The sequence below is a fragment of the Musa acuminata genome, chromosome BXJ1-4 (assembly GCF_036884655.1).
Source record: "Musa acuminata AAA Group cultivar baxijiao chromosome BXJ1-4, Cavendish_Baxijiao_AAA, whole genome shotgun sequence".
In the NCBI taxonomy this organism is placed as follows: Eukaryota; Viridiplantae; Streptophyta; class Magnoliopsida; order Zingiberales; family Musaceae; genus Musa; species Musa acuminata.
In genome coordinates, this window is record NC_088330.1 from 2,453,752 (window position 1) to 2,476,503 (window position 22,752).

Sequence of the window (22,752 nt, forward strand, 5' to 3'; positions counted from 1 at the left end):
TCAGTTTTACTCATATTTTACACAACATGTAGAGGGCTTATATTAGGCTTGACGGCCTCATTTTGATTAGCTTTGGTAGTCATTTTAGACTTGTAAAAATAGATTATATATCGTTATTATATAGAGGTAAAACTATCTATAAATATGTTATCTAGGCAATCATTTTGAAAGTTTTTTAGCTTCGTAAAGTGGTGTAGAGTATTAGTCAATATAACACCAAAGAGTTACCCTAGTGACATATAGTTGGATGGGTATTTGAGATATTGTTTGAGGCTATTTTGCTGTCTTGTTCTATATTAGTGTCATGTTGGTATTTGTATGAACTTTTGGTCGCAGCGAGCCACTTTAGACTTTTTGTTATACGATAGCTCAAAATTTACGAAGTTCATATTTATAATTTACATTGCATATAAATGTTTGCTAAAATTACTATTTAAAAATCCCGAGTTAAATATTTTTTATAGCTCATCTTCTCTTTTACAAGATCTTAAAAGATTATAATTTTTTTAAAAAAGATTCATCTTTTTCAGATGAATACAGTATCATACAATTTAGATAAAATCAACTTTAGGACTGACACAGTATCATACAATTTAGATAAAATCAACTTTAAGTCCGTGACATCTTAACATCTAATGATATACTGTGATTGAATGCTATAAAGGAGGATCTCATAAATACTCTTTGATTCTCTTTTCCCAATGGATTATTGATTGAGTTCCTTTCTTTAGTCGGGACATCTAAAGTTACCATGTTGGACGAATTAATGGATATGGCGGCATCGACCACTTGGCTACCATTCTCATTTCTTATGACAAATCCACTCCAACTACGATGCTACTTTTGTAGTGTTCGCAATATATTTCACATTGCGTACTGTCTTGTAAAGAATCGTGACATCGACACACAAGTCTTGCATTCCTATGTGGTCAAAATTGTAAAGGAAATATATCTTTGTCATGACGAGAAGAGGCCGACAAATAAAGTCAAATAAGGTTTGATAATATGATATTGATGCACATTTATGATATGCTGCAAAAAATCAAAGCTAGTGCTGAAAATTAAGATCGAGTTCAGTTGGGAAGATGAGCGGAAGTAGAAGGAAGCTTAGATTTCCTTCATAATAAAAATGGTCTTTATATCGAGACAATAAAATAAATATGGTTTTCTTTTCTTTTCTTTGGGAAAAGGAAAACAAGAAGATTCCAATCATGAACTATAGGAAGAACAGCTAAATCTTTTTTTCTCTAATTAAAATTTCTCCATGGAAAACTCTGAACTTGGATTTAATTATTCAGTAATGAAAAGCCAAAAAGAAAATTATTCTTTAAAATAACTTATTACGATTATTAATTATTCATTGTAATTATTATTGCTAGCAGTATCTAAGAGTTTATTGCAAGGGTTGTTGGCAGATACATGTCACTAATGCAACCACACCGCCCCCCATCTCCCATAGATTGCTCCTCTCCCACCCCGCACTCACCCGACCACTACTAACTCCCGCCATACCTCCCACTCCACGCGCCCGATCCTACTCGAGCCATGAAGGTCTCCGGCGAGAACAACGGCCACCTTCCCTCTCCCACCGACGCCCGCCATAAACTGGAACGCCGACGGCGGCGACGCAAGCTCTGCTGCCTTATCTGCCTCCTTATCCTCGCCCTCCTCATCATCGCCGCCGTCGTCCTCGCCCTCACCGTCTTCAAGGTCCGCGACCCGACGATGGAGCTCGTCTCCACCACCGTCTCGGGGGTCTCCCCCAACATCAGCCTGTCCTCCCTTCGCGTGGAGCTCAACATCACCCTCGACCTGGCGGTGCGCGTCCGCAACCGCAACTACGCGTCCTTCGCCCACGCATCCGGCGGCCACACTCGCCTCCTCTACCGCGAGGCCGAGGTCGGGAAGGCCAGGGTGGAGCCCGGGCGGATCCCGGCGCGGGGAACCGAGCTCCTCCGCCTTGCTCTGGAGGTGGAGGTGGACCAGCTCGCGACGGATCTAGGCAGCCTACTGGCGGACGCCGCCTCGGGGGCGGTGGCGTTCGATGCGGAGACAAGGATGCCGGGTCGGGTCACCTTGCTGGGCTTCATAAAGCACCACGCGGTGGCCACGTCCGACTGCCACGTGGTCATCGGCGTCCCCGACCTCAGCGTGCAGAGCCAGGAGTGCGCCATGAAGACGAAGCTTTAACCTCACCAGCGGTGGGCGGAAGCTGCTGTGACTACTATTCGTGTTGGCTTTTCTATTATAGAGATTAGCTTTTACGCATATCATCTTCCATATACATAACGTATAGCTTTGAATACACGTGTACACTTTTTAGATCTCTCGTATGTATACGCAACCGATAGGTGGTGGATACTTGGATACAGTCGCATTGTACATATATTCCATTAGATAAACATGAAACCCAATGAGTGAATTCCAACGAGCCAATTGCCGATAAAAACGACAAGAACACGAGATTTACGTACTATACTATAAAAGAGTGGACTATTACAAATGCCTTAGGAAGATGTTTCTAAGTCATAAAACACCCGAATCTATTAAACAAGAAAAATCTAAACTACAAGAAAAATCTAAACTATAAGCTCAAACCATTTAACTGAATACGGACTTAAACCCAAAGCAAACACTTGGGTTTTTTTTTATGATACATCTGACTTCAAAATCTAAACCCTTATTTATAGTTTTAATAAGACATAATAAGCTTGATTTTTCCGACGTGGGACTATAGGATTTATGAAACTAACATTTGATACTCGAGTAAGTAATTAATTAATTGGTTTTGGTTTCATGTTTTATGTGATTATTATATAATTCAATGATAATGTTAATATCATTATTGAAACGACATATGGATTGAGATGGCTGCACTCTCGATGCTAGAGAGACGAACGTATGAGCGAGAAACTATTGGTGTTTTGCACTAGTTGTTTTATGTCGAGACGAACGATGTTAAACTCTAATCCAAGGTTCAAATGTCAGATCCTTCAATCATTTTCAACTATAAAACCTTCTCATAGAGTGTTGAGGATATTGATCACTCTTATGACCAAATCATCCATAATGATAACGGCGAGGGATAAGTTTTCATAAGCAACAACTTGAATGATTACCGATCCAAATAGCTTATTTCAAGAAAAGAGTAATATTGATTTTAACACAAATTCTAACACATCATCCTCTCTCAAATTTGAGGGATGAATGATGTATTTTAAGGGGACGATAAAAAAAAGAAATTAAATAAAAAAAATTTCTCATTCTAATTTTTCATAAGGAGTTTTGAAAGACGAATCCAAATATGCGCAATATCTATTCTAATCATTATCGATTAGAATGTGGACTGTAAAAAAATAAGTTAAATGATGTCACCCTAAAGATTTCATGGATCATTCGTGAGAAAAATAAAATAAAAAGAAAATTATTTATCTGTTTAAATCCGAAATAGACTTGGAAAAAGATCAAATCTTAGGAATAAGATTTCTTAAAACCTACAGAGAAAGGGGAAACAAAAATGATGGGTTGAGGCTAAATATCATTGTATTAATGATGGTGACAAAAATATTATAATATGATTGTTTAACACAAGAGTATGAGAAGCTAACCAGCCTTAAATTGAGAGGAGAGGAGAAAGAGAAGAGATTTGCAAGTTTCCTGTTCTCGTTTACAATCACCTTCCTAATATTTTCTGAATTATATAACCTTAATATCATCTAAAAAGATATTTGGTAGTAGCAATAAAAAGAAGAAGACCCAAAGATAATAAAAAGATATTTCCATTAGACCTGGCCTTCTAACTTATACCGTTCATATAGAGAAATCTAGAGGCGACCTCACAATGCGTAACGGAAGAACAAAAAATAAAAACATCAAATTTTCTAAAAAGTTATTCATCATTGTGTAAAGATTGATGCGCAAAACTTAAATCCATATGTGAGATAGTTGCGTTTTACCTAAGGAGATCGTATATCTCTAAATCTCTACAGATCTATAGGAGAGGATGAAGGAGGTCAAGCATCATTCTCTTGATGACGATACTCCTCAAATTGCTCCCCTAAATCTCCACAAACACTTTTTATTTGGAGCAGAGAAGGGAGAGGAGAATAGGATGTAACAACCAATAAACCTCTAGCCTATGGTTCTTTGGTTCCCTCATATTTATAAAGGTCTCATGTCAACTGAACCCTAATGGATCCTGCCATATTGGGTATTGAATCTTTAACCAACTACCCAAGTATATAGTGAATCTATATCCAATAATCTCTTATTGGTAATTATTGGATCTCATCCATAGGATCAATAATTTATAGACTTATTGGATATCCAATAAGATAGGGGCTCTAGTGGATATCTTATATTCGAGCATCTACTCGTCGTAATGCCTACCATATGTGTGTTACTCTCTAGGCCCAATATCGAGTTGGCCGTCAGTCATACTTGTTAGAATTTCTTCTGGTTTAGCGAATTATTATCTTTATAATAATTCACTCGACTTATCGACTATGAACGTACTAAGCCCCTAAACGATATAAGGAAATCTAATCCTTTGGACCTATATGTCATCAGTTACCGTACATATATAGTCCCTCATCTATCTAATATCCCAAAGATCATATATCGGACATGATGTTGTTAGACCCATATAGTTTCTACTCGAGTTTCGCACTAATCGGATTCTCCCGAAGAACTCTTTCTCTCAATGCAAATAACCCTAGCTGTCGATTTGACTGAATCGATTGATAAACAAATCCAAAATATTTGGAAATACGAAGTCCAACGAATCCAAAATGTTTATTATTAAGTTGATTAATTAATCATTTTAACAAAGATAAACAAGTAAATAAATGACCAGACCAAGTCCAACCTCTTACTCGATTCAGTCAACGTTCCTTCCTCGACAAAACCCAAAGCCGACCTCTATCACGATCCCAAATCCACTCCTTCTCCCCTCCGCAGAACTTATCGATTCGATAGCAGTGATAGAATGCTCCGCCGCCACAGCTTTTGCCTGTTGCCCCCGACGCTCCTCTTCCTCCTCCTCACTTCACCCGCTCGCTTCGCCAACTCCGCCACGTGCCCATACGACTTGGACTCCGCCTCCCACCTGATTTCCCCCGCCTGCTACGCCAACGCCTCCGCCGCTTCCGCCGCCACCAACTGCTGCTGGTACGTCTACACCGCCTACACCTTCGCCGCCGTCGGCCACGCCAACCGCAGCGGCACCGCCTTCCTCCCCCCCGCCGTCGCCTCCGCCTGCTCCGCTTCCTTCGCGGCCGTCCTCGTCAGCCGCGGCCTCGTCAACGCCTCTCTCCTCTCCTCCGCCTCTTGCGACCTCGGCTCGTCCCTTCTCGCTGCCGCCGGCCGCCCGTGCCAGTTCCCCACCGTCCGGGGCATCCGCTCCGCCGCCGACTTCACGCTTGCTTCCCGCCTCTGCGCCTCCCCTACCGCTGGGGATCTCTCCCCCGACGTGGGCACCGCATGCCCTGCGTGCCAGAACGCCGTCATCTCCGCCACCTTCGCGCTGCTCAACGCCACCCACTCCAAGGAGTTCGTCCCCTGCGGCGTGGCCGCCACCATCGCGGTCTGGACCCCGTTCCAGCCGTCCCCGCCCCGGTTCGCTTCCTACGCCCGTTGTATGCTCCAAGTCCTCGAAAATGTCGGTGGCCTTGGCACCGACAACCTCATCCCTTCGCCCCCGCCTCCCTCCTCCGTCCAAGCTCCCGTCTCCACGTCCTCCTCATCCTCCGCCTCCAGATCCATCAAAATCGCCGTCGGCTCCGCTTCGGCCGGCCTCGTCTCCATCGCGGCGATCGTCTTTCTCGCCTTCAAGATCCGCCGGTCCACCGCGGTCACCAGCAACATGAAGGACGAGAAGGAGCCGCCGCCGTCTTCGACCGCCGCGTCCCCGCTCCCCACGGATGGTCTCTACATCTTCACCAAGGCAGAGCTAAGGGCGGCCACGAACGGGTTCGACGACCGCCTCCTCCTCGGCGAGGGAGGCGCCGGTAAGGTCTATCTGGGGAGGCTCCCCAGCGAGCAGCCAGTGGCCATCAAGCGCATTCACCGGGAACAGAAGGTGGCCGAGTTCTATGCCGAGGTGGCCATCCTCGCCAAGCTCCGCCACCGCAACCTCGCGACCCTCGTCGGCTACTGCTTCGGCGATCGGGAGCACGCTCTGGTGTACGAGTACATGGCCGGCGGCAATCTCGCGCGCGCCCTCTCCTCCGGTGAGCTGACGTGGTGGCGGCGCGTCCGAGTGGCTGTCGACGTGGCGGAGGGGCTCGCGTACCTGCACGGGCTCCCCGAGGGGGCGGTGATCCACCGGGACGTGAAGCCCACCAACGTGCTGCTCACCGACGCGGGGCTGGGCAAATTGTCCGACTTCGGTGTGTCGCGTGTGGTGCCGCCGGGCGGCAACCACGTGTCGACGGAGGTGATGGGCACCCTGGGGTACGTGGACCCGGAGAGCTTCCCGGCGGGGCACGTGTCGGAGGCCACGGACGTGTACAGCTTCGGGGTGGTGCTGCTGGAGCTCGTCACCGGGATGCGGGCGGTGGTTCCCACCCCGACGGGCGGGGCGGAGTCCATCATCCACGCGGCGCGCGCGTCCGCTGGGTGGTCGTCCGACGGCGCGGGGCCGTCGGTGGTGGACCCCAGGCTAGGGGAGGGCTGGGACCGGCCCACGGTGGGGGCGGTGTTCGAGCTGGCGTGCCGGTGCGTGCGCCCGCGCAGGGAGGAGCGGCCCACGATGCGAGAGGCGGCGGCGGAGCTGGCAGCCGCGCTCGCCGACCTGGAGGCGCGGACGGGGGGCACCGAGGAAGCGGCCACCTCCCCGCCGCAGCCGCCACCCAACGAGTCCCCCGCGCCGCCCTCGGCGTCGACGGGGTCCCCGCCGTCGTCGGTGCACGCATGGTCGATTTGAATCGGACGAGGGTCCCGCGTTTTGTTGTGGCTCCCACTTGTACGACATTTGTTTCTTGCCACACGCGGTTTTGACTGGAGGGCAATGTGGAGCCCACCGCTCTCCCCGAGACGCGTGTAGTGTAGCGAGTGACGATCGACGATACTTGGGTGCCCATTGACCGGAAGCCTCCTTTTCCGGTCGCAATCACTGTAACTCAAATCTATTGTATGATTACCACTTACCCTTAAAATGATATGGGTAGTGATGAGGATAATAATTATGATATGATTCGGCTGATGTCAGATGACGTCTCACGTCTCGATCGACGTGATAGTACCTGGTCAAACAGACTAAAACGTCGATCGAGGCGCATTAATGCCTGCTCAGGCTCGGTTCTTCACGTCACGCCAATACCAATGTCAGACGCTACCAGCCTACCCCGTACAAGCGAGCACATCAGGAAACAATAAGCTTCCCTATAAATACCCTCGCATTCTGAACAGGAAGAGGAGGAGACAGAGCAAAAAGACTTTTTCATCTGAAATCCCCTTCACATCAACTAACTTGATTGTCGGAGGGGTTGGGCCGAGCACCCCGACCCGACCTTTATGCAGGTGTAAAGCCAACGGTCCCCACAGGATGCGCAGGCAAGGAGTTCCTGCCCGGAGAGGATAGCAATCCCATCCCAATCGGACCCCCACAAGCGACTGCCTCAATAGTCTTGGGGTACGTCCCCGGGAGATCCCCCATCATCCGGACCCGAACCGAGTCGCGTCGGCCCCAAGGCCACGACTCAAAGTTGTTTACACTAACAGATTGGCGCTAGAAGGAGGGCCCGGAATGTCGAGTGATCACCCGAGCGGCTCAGATGAGCCCACGGCTGAGAGGCTGCACCCGACTGAAGCCTCGGGGGAACATCCCCCGCACAGAGACCACCGTGACAAACACCCCGCCACGACCTCATAATGATATGGGTGGATATTCAATGACCCGGGCTTGTCGTCATCCGACAGCGCCCCCGCCAACCCCTCGCCCGTGTCATCTGAGGCATTTCAGGACCTCGCTCATCAAGTACGAACTCTGATGGGTATGGTGCAAACCATTATCCCGCTCGTTTCTCATCTAGCGCACCCGCCTGCGATCGAACCACTGCGACAACGCAAGGCGCCCGTTCGGGCCCACATGACACTTCCGAAGCCCCCCACTTCGCCTCGAGTCCGACCGGCCCCACTCGGGGATACAGTGATGGCAAACCCGAGCGGCCGCCGGAACTCGAGGCACTCTCTTCAGACTCCCTACGAGCCCAGTTGCGCTTCATCAGCCAGCGACTCGACTAGATGTAGAAAGAGATTCGCAGGTCCAAGGGAGAGCTCAGGGAGGACGCACACCAAGGGTCTCCCTTCACGCCCGATGTACGGGATCAGACAGTCCCCCCGGACTTCCAGCTCCCCTCTCTAGACGCTTACGATAGCTCCACCGACCCAACGGATCATGTAGCTGCTTTTCGCGCCCAAATGGCGCTATATGGAACCTCTGATGCCCTGATGTGTAGAGCGTTCCCTACCACTCTGAGAGGGCCGGCCCACGCGTGGTATGGCGGCTTGAAGATCGGAACGATCGCTTCCTTCGACCAGCTCGTCAAAAACTTCGAGCTCCACTTCGTGGCCTATGCATGGCCGAAGCCTTCCGCGGCATTGCTCCTCGGACTCAAACAAAAGGAGGACAAGCCCCTCTCACATTTTGTGGATCGCTTTGCCACGCAAAATCGGGGTTTGCCAGACACTCACCCCTCTCTGTTAGTGCAGGCATTTATGATAGGCCTGCGACCTTTCATATTCCTTTGGTCCCTCGCGGAGCAACCTCCCACCACGGTGCCAAAGATGCTCCAGCGGGCTAACCGGTACATCGCGGTGGAGGCCTGGGCGGCCATGAGGAGAAGGGACAACTTCTGGCAGCGGGCTCCATAGATGAAGTCAAGCACCCGCGGTGGCTATCCGATGTAGTCCTCGTAAAAGAAATCTAGGCCCTGCCTTAGTCTCTTCCGAGTGAAGGCTCAGTATCTACCTGACTGCCTCCCGGTTCGCGGTTAGCTCCAACCTAACCCCCTTTGATATCTACACGGCTCGACCGTAGGCTACCCGAGTTCACCTCAGGGCAGCCTCCTCGCCTGAGTCATGTCCCTCGGCCTTTGCCATATCCCTCGGCCGTAGGCTACCCAAGTCTACCTCAGGACGACCTTCTCGCCTGAGCCATATCCCTCGGTCGAAGACTGCCGAGTCCACCTTAGGGTGGCCTTCCCACCTGAGCCATATCCCTCGGCCGAAGACTGCCGAGTCCACCTTAAGGCGACCTTCCCACCTGAGCCATATCCCTTGGCCGAAGACTGCCGAGTCCACCTCAAGGCGGCCTTCCCGCCTGAGTTGCATCTCTCGACCGTAGACTGCCGAGTTCTCCTCAGGGCGGCTTTCCCTCCTGAGCTGCATCTCTTGGCCGTAGACTGCCGAGTTCCCCTCAGGGCGGCCTCCCCGCCTGAGCCGCATCCCTCAGCCCCATGCTCCCTGAGACAACACCTGCGTAGCCTGCCCGCCTGCGTCGTGCTCCTCGGCCGCATGATGCCCGAGACTACACCTACGCGGCCTGCCCACCTGCGTCGTGCTCCTCGGCTGTATGATGCCCGAGACCACACCTGCGCGGCCAGCCCGCCTGCGTCATGCTCCTCGGCTCCATGCTCCCCGAGACACACCTGTGCGGCTAGCCCGCCTGCGTCGTGTTCCTCGGCTCCATGCTCCCCAAGACACACCCGCGCGGCCAGCCCGCCTGCGTCGTGCTCCTCGGCTCCATGCCCCCCGAGACCACACCTGTGTAGCCTGCCCACCTGCATCGTGCTCCTCGATTCCATGCCCCATGAGACACACCTGCGCGGCCTGCCCGCCTGCGTTGTGCTCCTCGGCTCCATGCCCCCCGAGACACACCTGCGCGGCCAGCCCGCCTACGTCGTGCTCCTCGGCTCCATGCTCCCCGAGACCGTGCCCGCCTGAAAGTTGAAGCCATGCCTCGGACTCCCGTTACGACGACTGACGCATAGTTTCTTTCCGGGGGAGAATATGATGAGGATAGTAATTATGATAAGACTCGGCTGACGTCAAATGACGTCTCATGCCTCGATCGTCGCGACAGCACCTGGTCAAACGGACCAAAACGTCAGTCGAGGCGCATTGACGCCTACTCAGGCTCGGTTCTTCACGCCATGCCAACACCAATGTCAGACGCTACCAGCCTGCCCCCTGCAAGTGGGCACATCAGGAAACAATAAGCTTCCCTATAAATACCCTCATATTCTGAACGGGAAGAGGAGGAGACAGACCAAAAAGACTTAGTCATCTGAAATTCCCTTCACATCAACTAACTTGATCGTCGGAGAGGTTGGGCCGAGCACCCCGGCCCGACTTTTATGCAGGTGTAAAATCGACGGTCCCCACAGGACCCCATCCCAATCGGACCCCTACAAGCGATCGCCTCAGCAGTCTTAAGACACGTCCCCGGGAGATCCCTCATCATCCGGATCCGAACTGAGCCGCGTCAGCCCCGAGACCACGGCTCAAAGTTGTTTACACTTACATGTAGTGTACAGTCAACATGGTCCCAGAGACACGTCGGCAACCATGTCATCGTCTCTGCGATGGCTGCTTCATGATGAGTCCACGTCCTGCACAACCGTAGACTCTGCGTGATATCGAAGCTTCGAGGTGACCGACTCTACTATACACAACTCTTCGGTTAAGTTGTACTTATCCAAAACGAGACCAGATCGCTACTTGCATCATTGTTTTTGGTGCAGTATAGCCGGGGACAGAGGAGACTAAGCCTGATGTGACGATAATCGACTTCGAACAACAGCCCTCATTCCCAAAATGAGTCCCCATCGCTGCGTTGAATACTGCAGTTGGTGGACGGGAGGCGGAGGCGAAGACCAAAAGCATAGCCTCTCCGATCCCATCCATGGCCACTGACCTTAATAGCGCTGCCACTGCCAACTGCCAACCAACTCCCGCCCCACCTATCACCCAACCGTAATCGTTAGGAGATCGCGACTTCCATGGCTCGGATGACGGAGATCATCGCATCCGATGAGGACGAAGCGAAAGGATCGATATGGGAGCTTTGAGGAGATGCATGTGAGGCAATGAACATCGTGAAGTGATGCGTACGACTTGTTGTCGTCGAAGTTAAACGAGGATATGGCCCCTGTACGATGGATGGTTATGGTACCTGTCCTTTTGTTCAGTGTAAGATGCGGCGTACACAACACCACTTGTTGGGTATGTCATTTAGATCAGAAGCATCATATTCCACGTGCAGCAGGCAAAGGCAAATTAACATTTCAGTGTCTTAAGGTATAGTGTGCACAATTATGAGACCAAAAGGTTAAGCCCTGCCATAAGAACATAATACGCGTATTATGTAACATTTGAATAAAAATTATTTTTTTAAAGAACTTACATTTCAGTTTCTTGGATTATTGAGTGATTAAGGCAAAATTTGATAGATAACGAATCAAAAATAATTCTGAGAATATTTCTCTTTCTCTTCGCTCTCTCTAGACTTTGACAAACAGATGGACTTGAATCGAGTCGAGGATGGAGCGGCAATGGTTTATTATTATTGGAGGAAGCTGCTCAGGTCTTCTTCCCCATCCTTCATCGTCCCTCACGGGGGTGACTTCAGCACCTACGCCAATCTCGGATCTCAGAATCCACGTCAACCCTGTGATTATAATCAAGTGTCCGGAATAATGCCATATCATATCAAACTTTTAATTTCAACATTAAGAATAGGCGTCCTCAAGTGCAAGAAAAATGTCACTTTTAACTCAGTAGGATGACCAATTACAACAACACCAGTTGAGGTGTTTGCTGAGATGACAACCGTAGTCAAGCAGTAAATCAAGCTCAAGTTGCACGTTACATGTACTCAGATACATCGATGAGCGTGTAACATCGCATGAGTGCCCACAAATTGATTGATCTCAAGAGTAAAGAAACAAAACGCACACCTTTCATGGTCGCGCCTTCATGAGACGATGAGCATATTGAAGGATTCAGAAACACAAAAACAAACTCTATGATAGAGATGCTGACAGGAGCATATGCTGATATCAGCAGCTTCATTGAATTCTGGTGCAGAAGCACAAGACAGCTGAAACCGACTGCAAAATGGATTGCAGCTAAAAGATAGACCACCATCTCCTATTTCTATCTGCTGGAGAAGTGGAGCCCCGTGTTTGGTAGAGATGACGCTCGCTAAAGTTGCTTCCCTGAGTTCTCCCGTAATCCGCAGGTTTTCTTAGCCAGACAACAAGAACGAAACCGACCAAACTAACAATTGGAGCAGCCGCAAGAAACATCCATCTGCCTCTGCTGCTCTCTCCACTTGATCTATTCGCCTCCTCGACAGCACCCTCTAAACTATCATGCTCAGCTCTTGCATTACTAAAATCATGAGCTTCATCGGTCTCCAGTTCTGTAAATGCTTCATAGGTTTCCTCAGCCCTGTCTGGGGGCCAAGACTCATGCCTTTCATTTCTGTTCAGGTCCCTTTTCGCCTCCTCATAATCTGGATCATCAGTTGGAAGCTCATATCTGCAAACTGGGCATGAGTTCCTTATTTTCAACCATGGTAAGATGCAGAAAGGATGATATAGGTGCATACAGGGAAGCTGCTTTGCTTCTGTATTTATAGGCAACGGGTCCTTGCATACAGCACAAATCTGAATACCATTATTCTCATGGTCATCAGAAATGACTACAGACGGGATAATTCTCACCGAGGACACTGCTGCAGGAGGTGCCCCGCTTGAGCCAGCAGCCTCTGCAAGCTGCTCAAGCACCTCGTCATCAAAATAATCTCCTGGGTTCCCAACATATGCTCGTCTTAGTTCCACTACGTCTAAATCAGTAAAAAAGTCAGCATGTCGAGATTGAGTTTCTCCTTCCGTCTGCTGGAACCAGGAACCATCTTGGGCACCTGCCATACCACTACCACTAGGACTGAAATTAGCATCCTCAAATTGCTGATGTGTGTGAACAGACCTATTTGCTTCAACCAAATTTGTGCCTATCCAGTCACCATAATCACGATCATCACCAACATTGTCATATCGGGCATCAAATTCAAATAAATCGAGTCCTGCATGCATTGGATCGATGTCTGTGTCAGTGGAAACATAGCTCTCATTCTCAAGTTGAAAAGACATTTCTCTATCAAGTATGCTATGTGTATCCAGGGAGGTATCTGATTCTCCTCCATAACCACCAAAACTAAAACTGGAGTCAGTTTCACCAAACACCAAGTCCGATTGATCAAGAGCATCATTGTCATTATCAGATAACACATTGTGCCATCTCAAAGACCTGCTCCGAGCTGCGTAATAGCTCACTCGTCGACGAGCAGGAGTATCACCCCCAAGTTGTGCTTCACTATTCTGGTTGGCCAAGTTAATCAGTTGGGAAAATCTGCGAGAGAATGAATCCTCCATTGGCTCTGAGCTCTCAAACCTGTCTCTCCTTTGATGTCTTATCCAACAAATATTTCATACGGTTATATTTGTTTGAAGCTATCATTAACCTCTGCCTCCAAAGAAAAAGCTCTTCTGAAGAACAAGCACTGCTCCTGACTGTATGAAATGCTGAGATAAACTGCTAATTTTATTGTGAATGATTTAACCAAGATTAGCAACTTAAGAAGAAAAATATGGGTCAACCATTATCTCGACTGACAGATAATCACATATAATTCTTAATAACAAGTCGAAACAAATGACTAGAAAGAACCAAAGAGAGAAACAAAACATATAATTTTCAGTTTGAAAGTTGTGAAGCAAGACAGGAGAAAAGAAACTTGAGACTCTTTCATTAACAACAATGTTTTTCATGAAATATCAAATACCATGCACTTGATCTGATACATTACTTGCAGAAACAAATCTCTATTAGTAGGCTCATAGTTATAAGGTGGTTTTCAGAAGTAAAATCCACCTGATGTCAAGATCAACCATTGAACAAAGACAAATGGCTGGCATATATAAATCCCCAAATTGGTGAAAGAAATTGAGATTGTCTAAAACTACAGCATTAGGATTAGTCCTTTTTTCTCCTGAGACACTCTTCATTTCTACTTCTTGAAGGCATTAAAAGAATAACATCTTATATGTTCAGAAACATGTTACTTATTAAAAGCATCATGATTAGTGAAAGTGCAGAACTGAGAGAAGGATTGTCACGTTGCTTTTCTTCCAGAAAAGATCCAACATTTTGAGTATTCACATGTTTTCATGGCATCTTAACTCATCAGTCCTCAGTCTTTATAGTAAGTATTAGAAGCATCCTAGCTCTATATCTGAATTTTTCATGAGAAACTTCATCCATACTTAACCAAAATTATTATAAAAAAACAAGGTACCCTAGGGCAGAAAACGAAATACTGCTAGTGCAAAAGGGAAAAAACCATTCTCAAGATTCAAAAATTAGGGAACATATCAGTAATAGAAAGATAAAGAACTAAATGCTAGGCAAGAGAAAAGCCTCCAACTTCATTCTTCACGATTGTTAACAGCATACAACTAACAGAATGATGCAAAAACTACTCTCACTAGAAAAAGAGAGAATTTAGCAGATAAGTTTAATAACATTAATAGATGGCAAACATAATAACTCTAAACTTGCAATTTAGCTTGCTTAAGAAAGTGCATCTTTGTGAAAGGCTAAAAGACATCATCTTCTGCAGTAGTTTTCTTTCACAAAATATTTTAAACTGCTCGGCTTATATCCTCCATTAATAAGCACCTCGAGTATCGACGAAAACTACATCTTAACTATCTATCTGTTCAAAAATCAGCATAATACTTTCACACTATTAACATGTTGCACCGTCTTGGGAACATGGCCAACAGAGTAAGAATCCAGGCAGAACTTTTGAATTATCCTCAATAGAATGCATAGATATGAGAACCGTATACAACAATAAGATTCTTAGACTAAGCCAATCCAAATTCGAAATGTTCCATCTTCGATTTCAACAACTTTTTATCAAATTATAACAAGCACAAAAAAAAAAATCTTACTTTGAACTACAAATGGTGTATAGACATTTTAATTGTCTTGCTTTGAACCCTATATTTGAAATGTCTAATGCCACAAAAAATCTAATCTTTCCCATCCATACATTATTTAAACCCCGAAGGTAGTTGGCTCCTGATTTAAACGCCTAAGGATTCGTAATGTAAACGCCAAAAGTTCCCCGTTTGCATCCTTTCTAGTGAATAAGAGCTGCTAACCCGAGCCAAATCAAAATAGGGATCCAATAAAATTACGCCCTAGGATTTCTTATCTTCTCAGGACTATTTTCTATCAACAACACAAACATTAAGAACAACGACACCAAAGAAATTCGTGGAGGTTGAACCCTAACAACGAAATCAGACATTGACCACAACGATCGAGGGATACCATCCCTTTCCTCAAATAAACACTTGACCAAGGGAACAACTACAGCCGGACATCAAAATCCGATAGTTTACCTCAGCGCGGTTGTGCCACCATTAGACCGCCCCGGATGAAGAGCAAGGGTGTCGATCGAGCCGCTAAAAATCCGAAAACCATGGAGTGGAGACAGGAACGGAACGTATCGACCAAAATGCAGAGTGGGAAACGAAGATTTGCTTACTGGAGGAGATCTGTGAACAGGGCGGGGAATCGAAGTCGCAGGACGACGGAACCCGATCGGAAGATATCGCAAGGTGACGGAAAGTAACGACGTTTACTGCTGCCGTGAGAAATAAGATATGCCGATATAAATGCCGCCGGTGGTGCCCTGCGGCTGTGAACGGTTCGGTTCGGTCTGGTTCATCTACAAACCGTTTTGTTGTGGCACTCAGACCAAATCAAACCGAGCCGGTAGTCGAATGATGATAGGTAAGGATGGCTTGCGGGTCGGTTCGGTTCACCAGCAAACCCTTATCGATCGTTGAAAATGTGCCAAATCTGAATGCAAATATCTCAATATTCAAAATGAAGTCAACAAATTAGACAATCATTATCCTCGTATTATTATCATTTGATTGTATAAACTTGAGGTAAAATTATTGAGCATTATTACACAAAGACACAAAATCATATTGAAAATGTACCAAATCTGAATACAAATATCTTGAAATTTAAATAAAAAGAATAACAAATTACAGAGTCACTATCATATTATTATGATCACTTTAGTTGGCAAATTCGAGGCAAAAAAGATAACATAATCGATTAATCATGAGTGTCAATAGACGCTAATTCAATCTAAAAATTTAAATCCATAGATTATGGATCATAATCATTGATATTTATTAATATGAGACTATTGCTTGAGTCTTATTTTTTAATTTTTCTTCATACATTAATATTTTATAATATCTTTTCTCTATTCATTTATATTCAATCGTCTCTTTATTATTTATAAATCATAGCTTAATAGATAGTGCAACTAATTCTAAGCTTTAGTTTTTTTTGGTATAATTAACTTTATCCATAAGTACAAATTTGATTATAGTTATCAAGCTTATGTTGGCTCAATTTTTTTATTCATATCATTATTCAAAAATCTTCATTTTGTTAGAAATCCATTAATGGTAGTGTGAATCAAACTAGTTAGTATTGACACATCAAGTCAGATACTAATTTAATTTAAAAGCTTAGGATGATAAATTATATATCAAACTTAATATATATCATTGAATTATTCCTTTAGTTTTTTTTATATTTATTTCTCTTCCCACGTCAATATTTTCTACCAGAAATAAATAAAAAGCTTTATTATTCAAGTAGATCACCAAGTGTTCACCATTCCGAAGTTTGTGTATGATGCATGTATGTATGTATATGAAGTTCAAGCTCCGAAGTTTGCATCTGATGCCCTCTCTGCCGGCTTCCGGACTTCCCTAATGGTTAATTAGCTCATCGACACGCTCTTGCTCCGACCGCATTAAGGAGGAGGCCATGGGGTACGTGGGCTTATTCGCCAAGCTCCAGTGCAACATCAGGCTTTTACTTGTTGATGCCGGAAGACAAGGTGCAGCGACAGGAGACCTACGGCAAGCTGGTGGATTAATTGTTGCCGTCGAGGAAGGAGGCGGGCGCCGGAGGGGAGGGATCAGGGTTGTCAACCAAGGCGTGCGTTTTGATACTTTAGAGACGAAGAGACAGCAACGGAGGCCAGGTTTGAAGGCCACAGAGGATATTAGTGTGTATATGTATATATAATACATACAGTAATTTTGACTGTAGGATGAGATGAAAGAAAGCCACCACTTGATAAAGGTAGAAAAGTAAATCTCTTTTTCTATAATATCTGAAAATTATAACTTTTTTGTTGTTTATAAACAACCCAAATTGATTTTGAATAATTAGAAAAATACTATGGGACATGCATTGACTAATGAAAATAAAGCTTTACTTATATAAAGACGTTTTCCCATAAGGGTAAGTCTTTCCATTGCAAAACTATGTGGAGATTTGGCATTACATTGACCACTCTTTCTATCTTTGGCAACATCCCTTATATAAAAGGAGCACACTCGCGGCCATTGCAAGCCTATCCCATGGTCTTCTTCAAGGGAATATGTGAATTCTGCAGAGGACACACCTCAGTATCCAGTGAGTAAATTAGTGAAGTGTTGTGTACTTTCATCACTTCCAATCACAAATACCACCGCCATGATCTGGCTGAAACAACACTACCTTTCCAGGCAATGCTCTGAAGAGAGCAGCGACATTTAATTTCCACATATATATATATATATATATAGAGAGAGAGAGAGAGAGAGAGTGCATGTTGTAGAAATAGAAAAAATATTCTGAAGAACCATATGCAGACGGCACTGATAGCATTTAAATTAAGTTGTAGGTCTGAATGAAACTGTACTTTCACTGTTGATCCACGAGGAGCATCCTGAATCTTTTCAGATCTGTGCTACTGTCGTGGAGACATCAGTGCGAGGCCTCGAAAAAGAATCTACAAGTGCAGGTTTTAATTATACCCGGCTCAAGTTTCAAGATGGTAGAGATCAAATGGCAGGAGCACGTTGAAGATTTCCCATAAGTGAGAGGGGCTGCAAAAAGCTACAACGCATAAGTATGATTTCAAGTTCCCACTCAAGCATAATGAAAGGGAGGATTTATATTAAGCTCAGATGAGGTTAGGGGAGCTTTTCTATCACTACCTGCTGAATTCCTGGAATGTTGCTTCCTGCAACTCAAGGGGAGAGAGCCAAAAACAAAGAAGATAAGGAGGAGGTGGAATGAGTCAAGTGGATCGAAGGATCAACGGGGTAAAGAAGAGCTTAGAAGATGAGAAAGAGGGAGCTCCCTTCAGTCCAAGTATGGAATGGAAGAGAGAGAATAATCTCCCGCATCATTCACTCATTCACAAAGTAGCTCAGCTTTCTACTGAGTGTTTGAATGAATGAGTCGGCAGTTGATTCAAACCCCAGAGCCATCCATGAGTGGACTGAAGGAAGCTCTCTCAGACACATTTCTCAGGTTCTTTTGTGTCATCCACACATACATAAACACAAGACAGAAGACTGATGTGTTCCCATGATCAGTTAAAGTCATCATCAAATTGAGTTTGTTCTTCTTGGTTTTCCTCAAAAATGAAAGAAAATTTCCATATTCTTCTAAAAAACAAAGATTTATTATTATTATTATTATTATTATTATTATTATTATTATTATTATTATTATTCTTCTTCTGGTTCTAATAGAGGCAAAGATAGAATTGGATCATGAAAAATAGTAAGGTTCTAAAGGATAAAATTGTAAGAAAATTATAACAAAATAGCACAGCCTTACCGTATTACTTACTCAGATTCAAGGTGCATAGATTGCAAAGCAGAATCTTTTTGCAGTCTTGCCTGTGTATGTATAACACAAGAAAATATCTTTTAGTGTTTGCTCATATAACATCTGCTGATGTTTGCTTTTGATTCTTAAGAACTTGCAAATGGATTAGCAAAACACTTATAGAAGCATGCGATCTGTGTATCTAACTTATAGGGAGAATTAATATTATGAATTCAGATCTAGGTAACACACATTGCTAGGGAGAAGAACAAGTAAAACAACAATCATGATGAACGCAAGATAATTTCATTGTGTGGTAAATGACATAGTGAGAGTATAGTTTAGCCTTTCTTCCCATTACTGAACTTGATCCAACACAAAACACTGGTGGCTTTCTTCAAGTGGCCAATTTCAGGCATAAATGGTTGAGGAAAATGATGGCAAACTTAATATCTTGTGTTAGCTAATAATGGATGTCATTCCTCCCTCACAAAGATATCTTAATTTACTAAGAACATCAAAGATGTTTTACCCAACACTTGATCTTTTCATCTGAAGAACCAAAAATTTGGAAAGGGAAGGTACAAAAAGTTACAACTTTCTATATGAAACTTTTGAGGGAGTATTATTTTCTAGTATAAACTACTGGTCATACTTCAATTAAGCATTATCACATAACAGAAACAACATTTCTAACAAAAGATATAGGTTTCAAATTAGGTGACTTTTTTCAGACTATTATGTAGCACTTCCTAAGTACTGAAAGAGAGTGACTGTTTGATGGCTGGACTGTATGTAGATCTAAAGATGATGTTTGTTTAGCAGATTTCTAACATCTGCTATTGCCTCTGTAACTCACAAATTCAACATGAATTCTCACAATCAGCAAGATTAGTTGTATATCCAGTGATTAGGAAGCATTACTAAATAGCATCTGAGCTCAGAAATGGTTGCTAGGAAAACAAAAGATTAAACCAGAATAATCTTATTTTTATCAGAAAAAATCAACTAGTTAGAGAAAAAAAGAACAAAGATCTTAATCATATATCTGTGAGAATCAACTTCAGAAGCGCAGGACATAAGCAAATACTTTGTAAATCTAGAGAGAGATAGAGAGAGAGAGAGAGAGAGGGAGAGGAAAAATTGTAGCATCACCTTCACAATTCTTCTCAGCGATGGAGGTTACAGAGACCAAGAGCTCAGAAAACCTATACTGTAGATGGGGCTCGTCGAAACCCTAATTTTTATCCTCCACCGGGCAAAGCTTCACAGATGTCCACAGGGAAAAGGCAGCTCAACAAATACACTCCCGAAAACATGATCAGAAAACAAGGAGAGATATCATAGATGATGGCATGATACAAAGTGCATGTCATCTCCTCCAAAGATTCTTAGAAACCCTAGACTTTCATACAAAGAACAGTGTTGATGTGATAGCCTCCTTTGAGAGAGAAAGGATGAACTTTCAATAGTTCCATCCATCAACCAGCAGTGTAAGTACTGAGAGAAAAACAAATCGGACGTGAAACGGAGAAAAACAACAACAAAAGAAAAGAGTAGACCCCATTTCTGCAGGTCCCGAAAAATAAGGAAAAAGAAATTTTTTTCCTTTAATCAGCTGAGGAACAAAACCTGCATAAATCATCACGAAGCATATCAAAGATGGAAGAACACAACAATCAAGCCTGCATATGCATGTACTAGGAACAAGAAAGAAGAGGGAGAGAGGGGGAGAAAGAGAGAGAGAGAGAGAGAGAGAGAGAGGGGAGAAACAGCATAAACTAAGCGGAAGACACATAGAGAGGAGACTGGTCGAAGGCTGATCTGAACATTTGTGAGAGGAAGGATTAATGGATCCCTTTTAAAGATGAGAAGCTGTTCATCATGTTGGCAAGGGGAGAGAGGATAAGCCGTCTCTTAAGTTCATGGGAGTTGGAAGCAGCTGAAAGCGACGGCAGGTAGGCGGTGGCAAAAGTAACCACACACATGTGAAGAGGATTCATCTGAGCCACCACTTCGAGTTATCTGACCTCTGCGGTAGCGATCTAATGAGGGTGTGTCCAAAAGTCTAAAAGGAGGCATTGACAGCAGGTGCAGGCCACAGCTCTCAGTGTGTGGGTGTACTGCACCTTTGACTGCCTCTTCTCGCTCCAGATTGGGTGGGTGAGACAGGACTAAGAAATGGTGGACCTCCCCATGACTCCTGCCCACTGGTCCACCCATGACAGGTTACACTAGTGTATCATCAAAACGGAGATCCAGCTATAGCAGGGTGGAGGATTTGAGCTTGGTAAGACAAGAGTAGTACAGCATTTGATGGTGGAGTGTGTAAGAGGAGAGTTGTCGCCATGCATGGATCTGCAGTTGGAACGTAGTCGATGAGGTAGTGTGGGGCTTCTTTTCTTGCATTTATCCTCTGTGTCTCGCACATTAACTTCTGTGGCTCCAATCAAATTGTAATGCTGTGTTGATTCAGATGGCAATGTATCAACCAATAGTATCATGTCGATTCGGATAGCAATGCACCAACCAATCCAATAAATCTGTCACGTCCGCATCTTCATCCCACCATGCAAAGTGTTTTTCTATGAGTGTAGCCATCACTCTTATATAATTGTTCATCTGTTCCAATGTACACAAGTATGTGTATACATATTCTCCATATATACATAATTGTTTATTTTTCTATGAGTGTAGCCATCACTCCTTAATAATTCCTTATATAATTGTTCATCTGTTCCAATGTACACAAGTATGTGTATACATATTCTCCATATATACATACGTATGTATGATGGAGTATTGGAAACTACCATTTAAATTACCATTTTTCTACAAGGAATTATTATGTTTGGAATATTGGAAACTATTAATTTCATGTGCCAGTTTGACTTCAAATATCTTCATCTTTTCTCAAGATATTTCTAATTTAAGAAGTGCTGTGAAAACACATAAATTGAACCAAACAAAGTTTAATTAACATGGAATAGCTTTTCTATATGATTTTCCTTTTTCTAAAAAAATATGTTAATTCAAAACACAATAACAACCTCTACTCTTGAGAACCACCAAAAAGTATAATCCAAGAAGCCAACTAAAGAACACATTTGTTGGCCTATCTATAAATATAATAGAATATACAACTTCAATCTCTTCAATTATGTCTAACACATTGGCCTATCTATCATTCGAGTACTGTTATCGCTTCATTATGTCAAATGTTTCCATGCTTAATTCACTTTGGGTTAATTTTGTTGTTCTCAGTTTAATTAGCAACTTATTATTCATCACTAGTCAATAAATATTAGCAATGACTCTGCAACCTGCCTTCTATATAATTTCTAGCTCAAATTATTTTATACATACTATGTGATGAAGGAAAGCTGAGTTGGAATTATTTTGACCCACCAACTCAACATAGCATATAAATCATGTAAATGCTTATTCCACAACCTAATCATCCTTTACCTCAAAAAAATATTCTTAGTCTATGGACTTTTTTTTGTTGTTGAAAGAACGTTAATGTGCATTCACTACCTACTCATCCTTTTAACATTTCATCTTAATGTGAATCTTGGTTCGAGATTGCAAGTTTGGAATCATGTGGATTTTGTCCCATGGGATGGTTCGAAAATACTGTTTGAGAGGGGATAAATTAGATAATGACATATATTATTAGGGCCTACTAGATTGTCAAGATATTACAACTGTGTGTCACCACTCACCATATTGCTACTGTTCTTTTGGATAGAAATAGCGATGCTTTTATGATGATCATATCATTTCATGACTATTCACATTTTATAAACTTCCACCAAAATTATAACCTCTCAAATTAGTCTTACATCAAAATAATTAAAGATTTAAATTGATTCACAAAAGATTAATGACTTGGACTTAAAATGTTTTAGATCAGCAACTCAATTTCAACAAATTAATCGATCGGTTATTCCATCTTCTATTCAA

General features: G+C 44.1%; 3 protein-coding genes and 1 long non-coding RNA gene across 11 annotated transcripts; 2 read left to right on the forward strand and 2 right to left on the reverse strand.

The window, feature by feature from the left end:
- Positions 1 to 1,545: 1,545 nt before the first annotated feature.
- LOC135671988 (uncharacterized) lies at positions 1,546 to 2,190 on the forward strand. Its single transcript, XM_065180446.1, has one exon. It carries the CDS (start codon positions 1,546 to 1,548, stop codon positions 2,188 to 2,190), a length of 645 nt encoding a protein of 214 aa, XP_065036518.1.
- Positions 2,191 to 4,987: 2,797 nt separating this feature from the next.
- Positions 4,988 to 6,925, forward strand: LOC135671989 (probable LRR receptor-like serine/threonine-protein kinase At4g29180). Its single transcript, XM_065180447.1, has one exon. The coding sequence runs from the start codon at positions 4,988 to 4,990 to the stop codon at positions 6,923 to 6,925; it is 1,938 nt and encodes a 645-aa protein (XP_065036519.1).
- Positions 6,926 to 11,710: 4,785 nt separating this feature from the next.
- Positions 11,711 to 15,731, reverse strand: LOC103980247 (uncharacterized). 7 transcript variants are annotated; one of them, XM_009396576.3, is made up of 2 exons: positions 15,483 to 15,731; positions 11,711 to 13,580 (listed from the first exon to the last, which is right to left on the reverse strand). In XM_009396576.3, the coding sequence occupies exon 2, from the start codon at positions 13,440 to 13,442 to the stop codon at positions 12,132 to 12,134; it is 1,311 nt and encodes a 436-aa protein (XP_009394851.2). In that variant the 5' UTR covers positions 13,443 to 13,580; positions 15,483 to 15,731; the 3' UTR covers positions 11,711 to 12,131. The 7 variants fall into 7 exon arrangements, with proteins under 7 accessions (XP_009394851.2, XP_065012504.1, XP_065012491.1 ...); XM_065156432.1 differs by having other exon boundaries at positions 11,711 to 13,592; XM_065156419.1 differs by having other exon boundaries at positions 11,711 to 13,602.
- A 1,647-nt stretch (positions 15,732 to 17,378) lies between these two features.
- LOC135641235 (uncharacterized) lies at positions 17,379 to 20,831 on the reverse strand. Of its 2 annotated transcripts, none has more exons than XR_010497681.1 (3): positions 19,942 to 20,831; positions 18,808 to 18,857; positions 17,379 to 18,053 (listed from the first exon to the last, which is right to left on the reverse strand). It is a non-coding gene; the product is annotated as an uncharacterized LOC135641235 (long non-coding RNA). The 2 variants fall into 2 exon arrangements; XR_010497680.1 differs by having other exon boundaries at positions 18,796 to 18,857; positions 19,942 to 20,830.
- Positions 20,832 to 22,752: the final 1,921 nt, after the last annotated feature.

Excerpts from the sequence above, each read along its gene's own strand:
- LOC135671988 (XM_065180446.1), top strand. The coding sequence starts at position 1,546 with ATGAAGGTCTCCGGCGAGAACAACGGCCACCTTCCCTCTCCCACCGAC.
- LOC103980247 (XM_009396576.3), bottom strand. The coding sequence starts at position 13,442 with ATGGAGGATTCATTCTCTCGCAGATTTTCCCAACTGATTAACTTGGCC.
- LOC135671989 (XM_065180447.1), top strand. The coding sequence starts at position 4,988 with ATGCTCCGCCGCCACAGCTTTTGCCTGTTGCCCCCGACGCTCCTCTTC.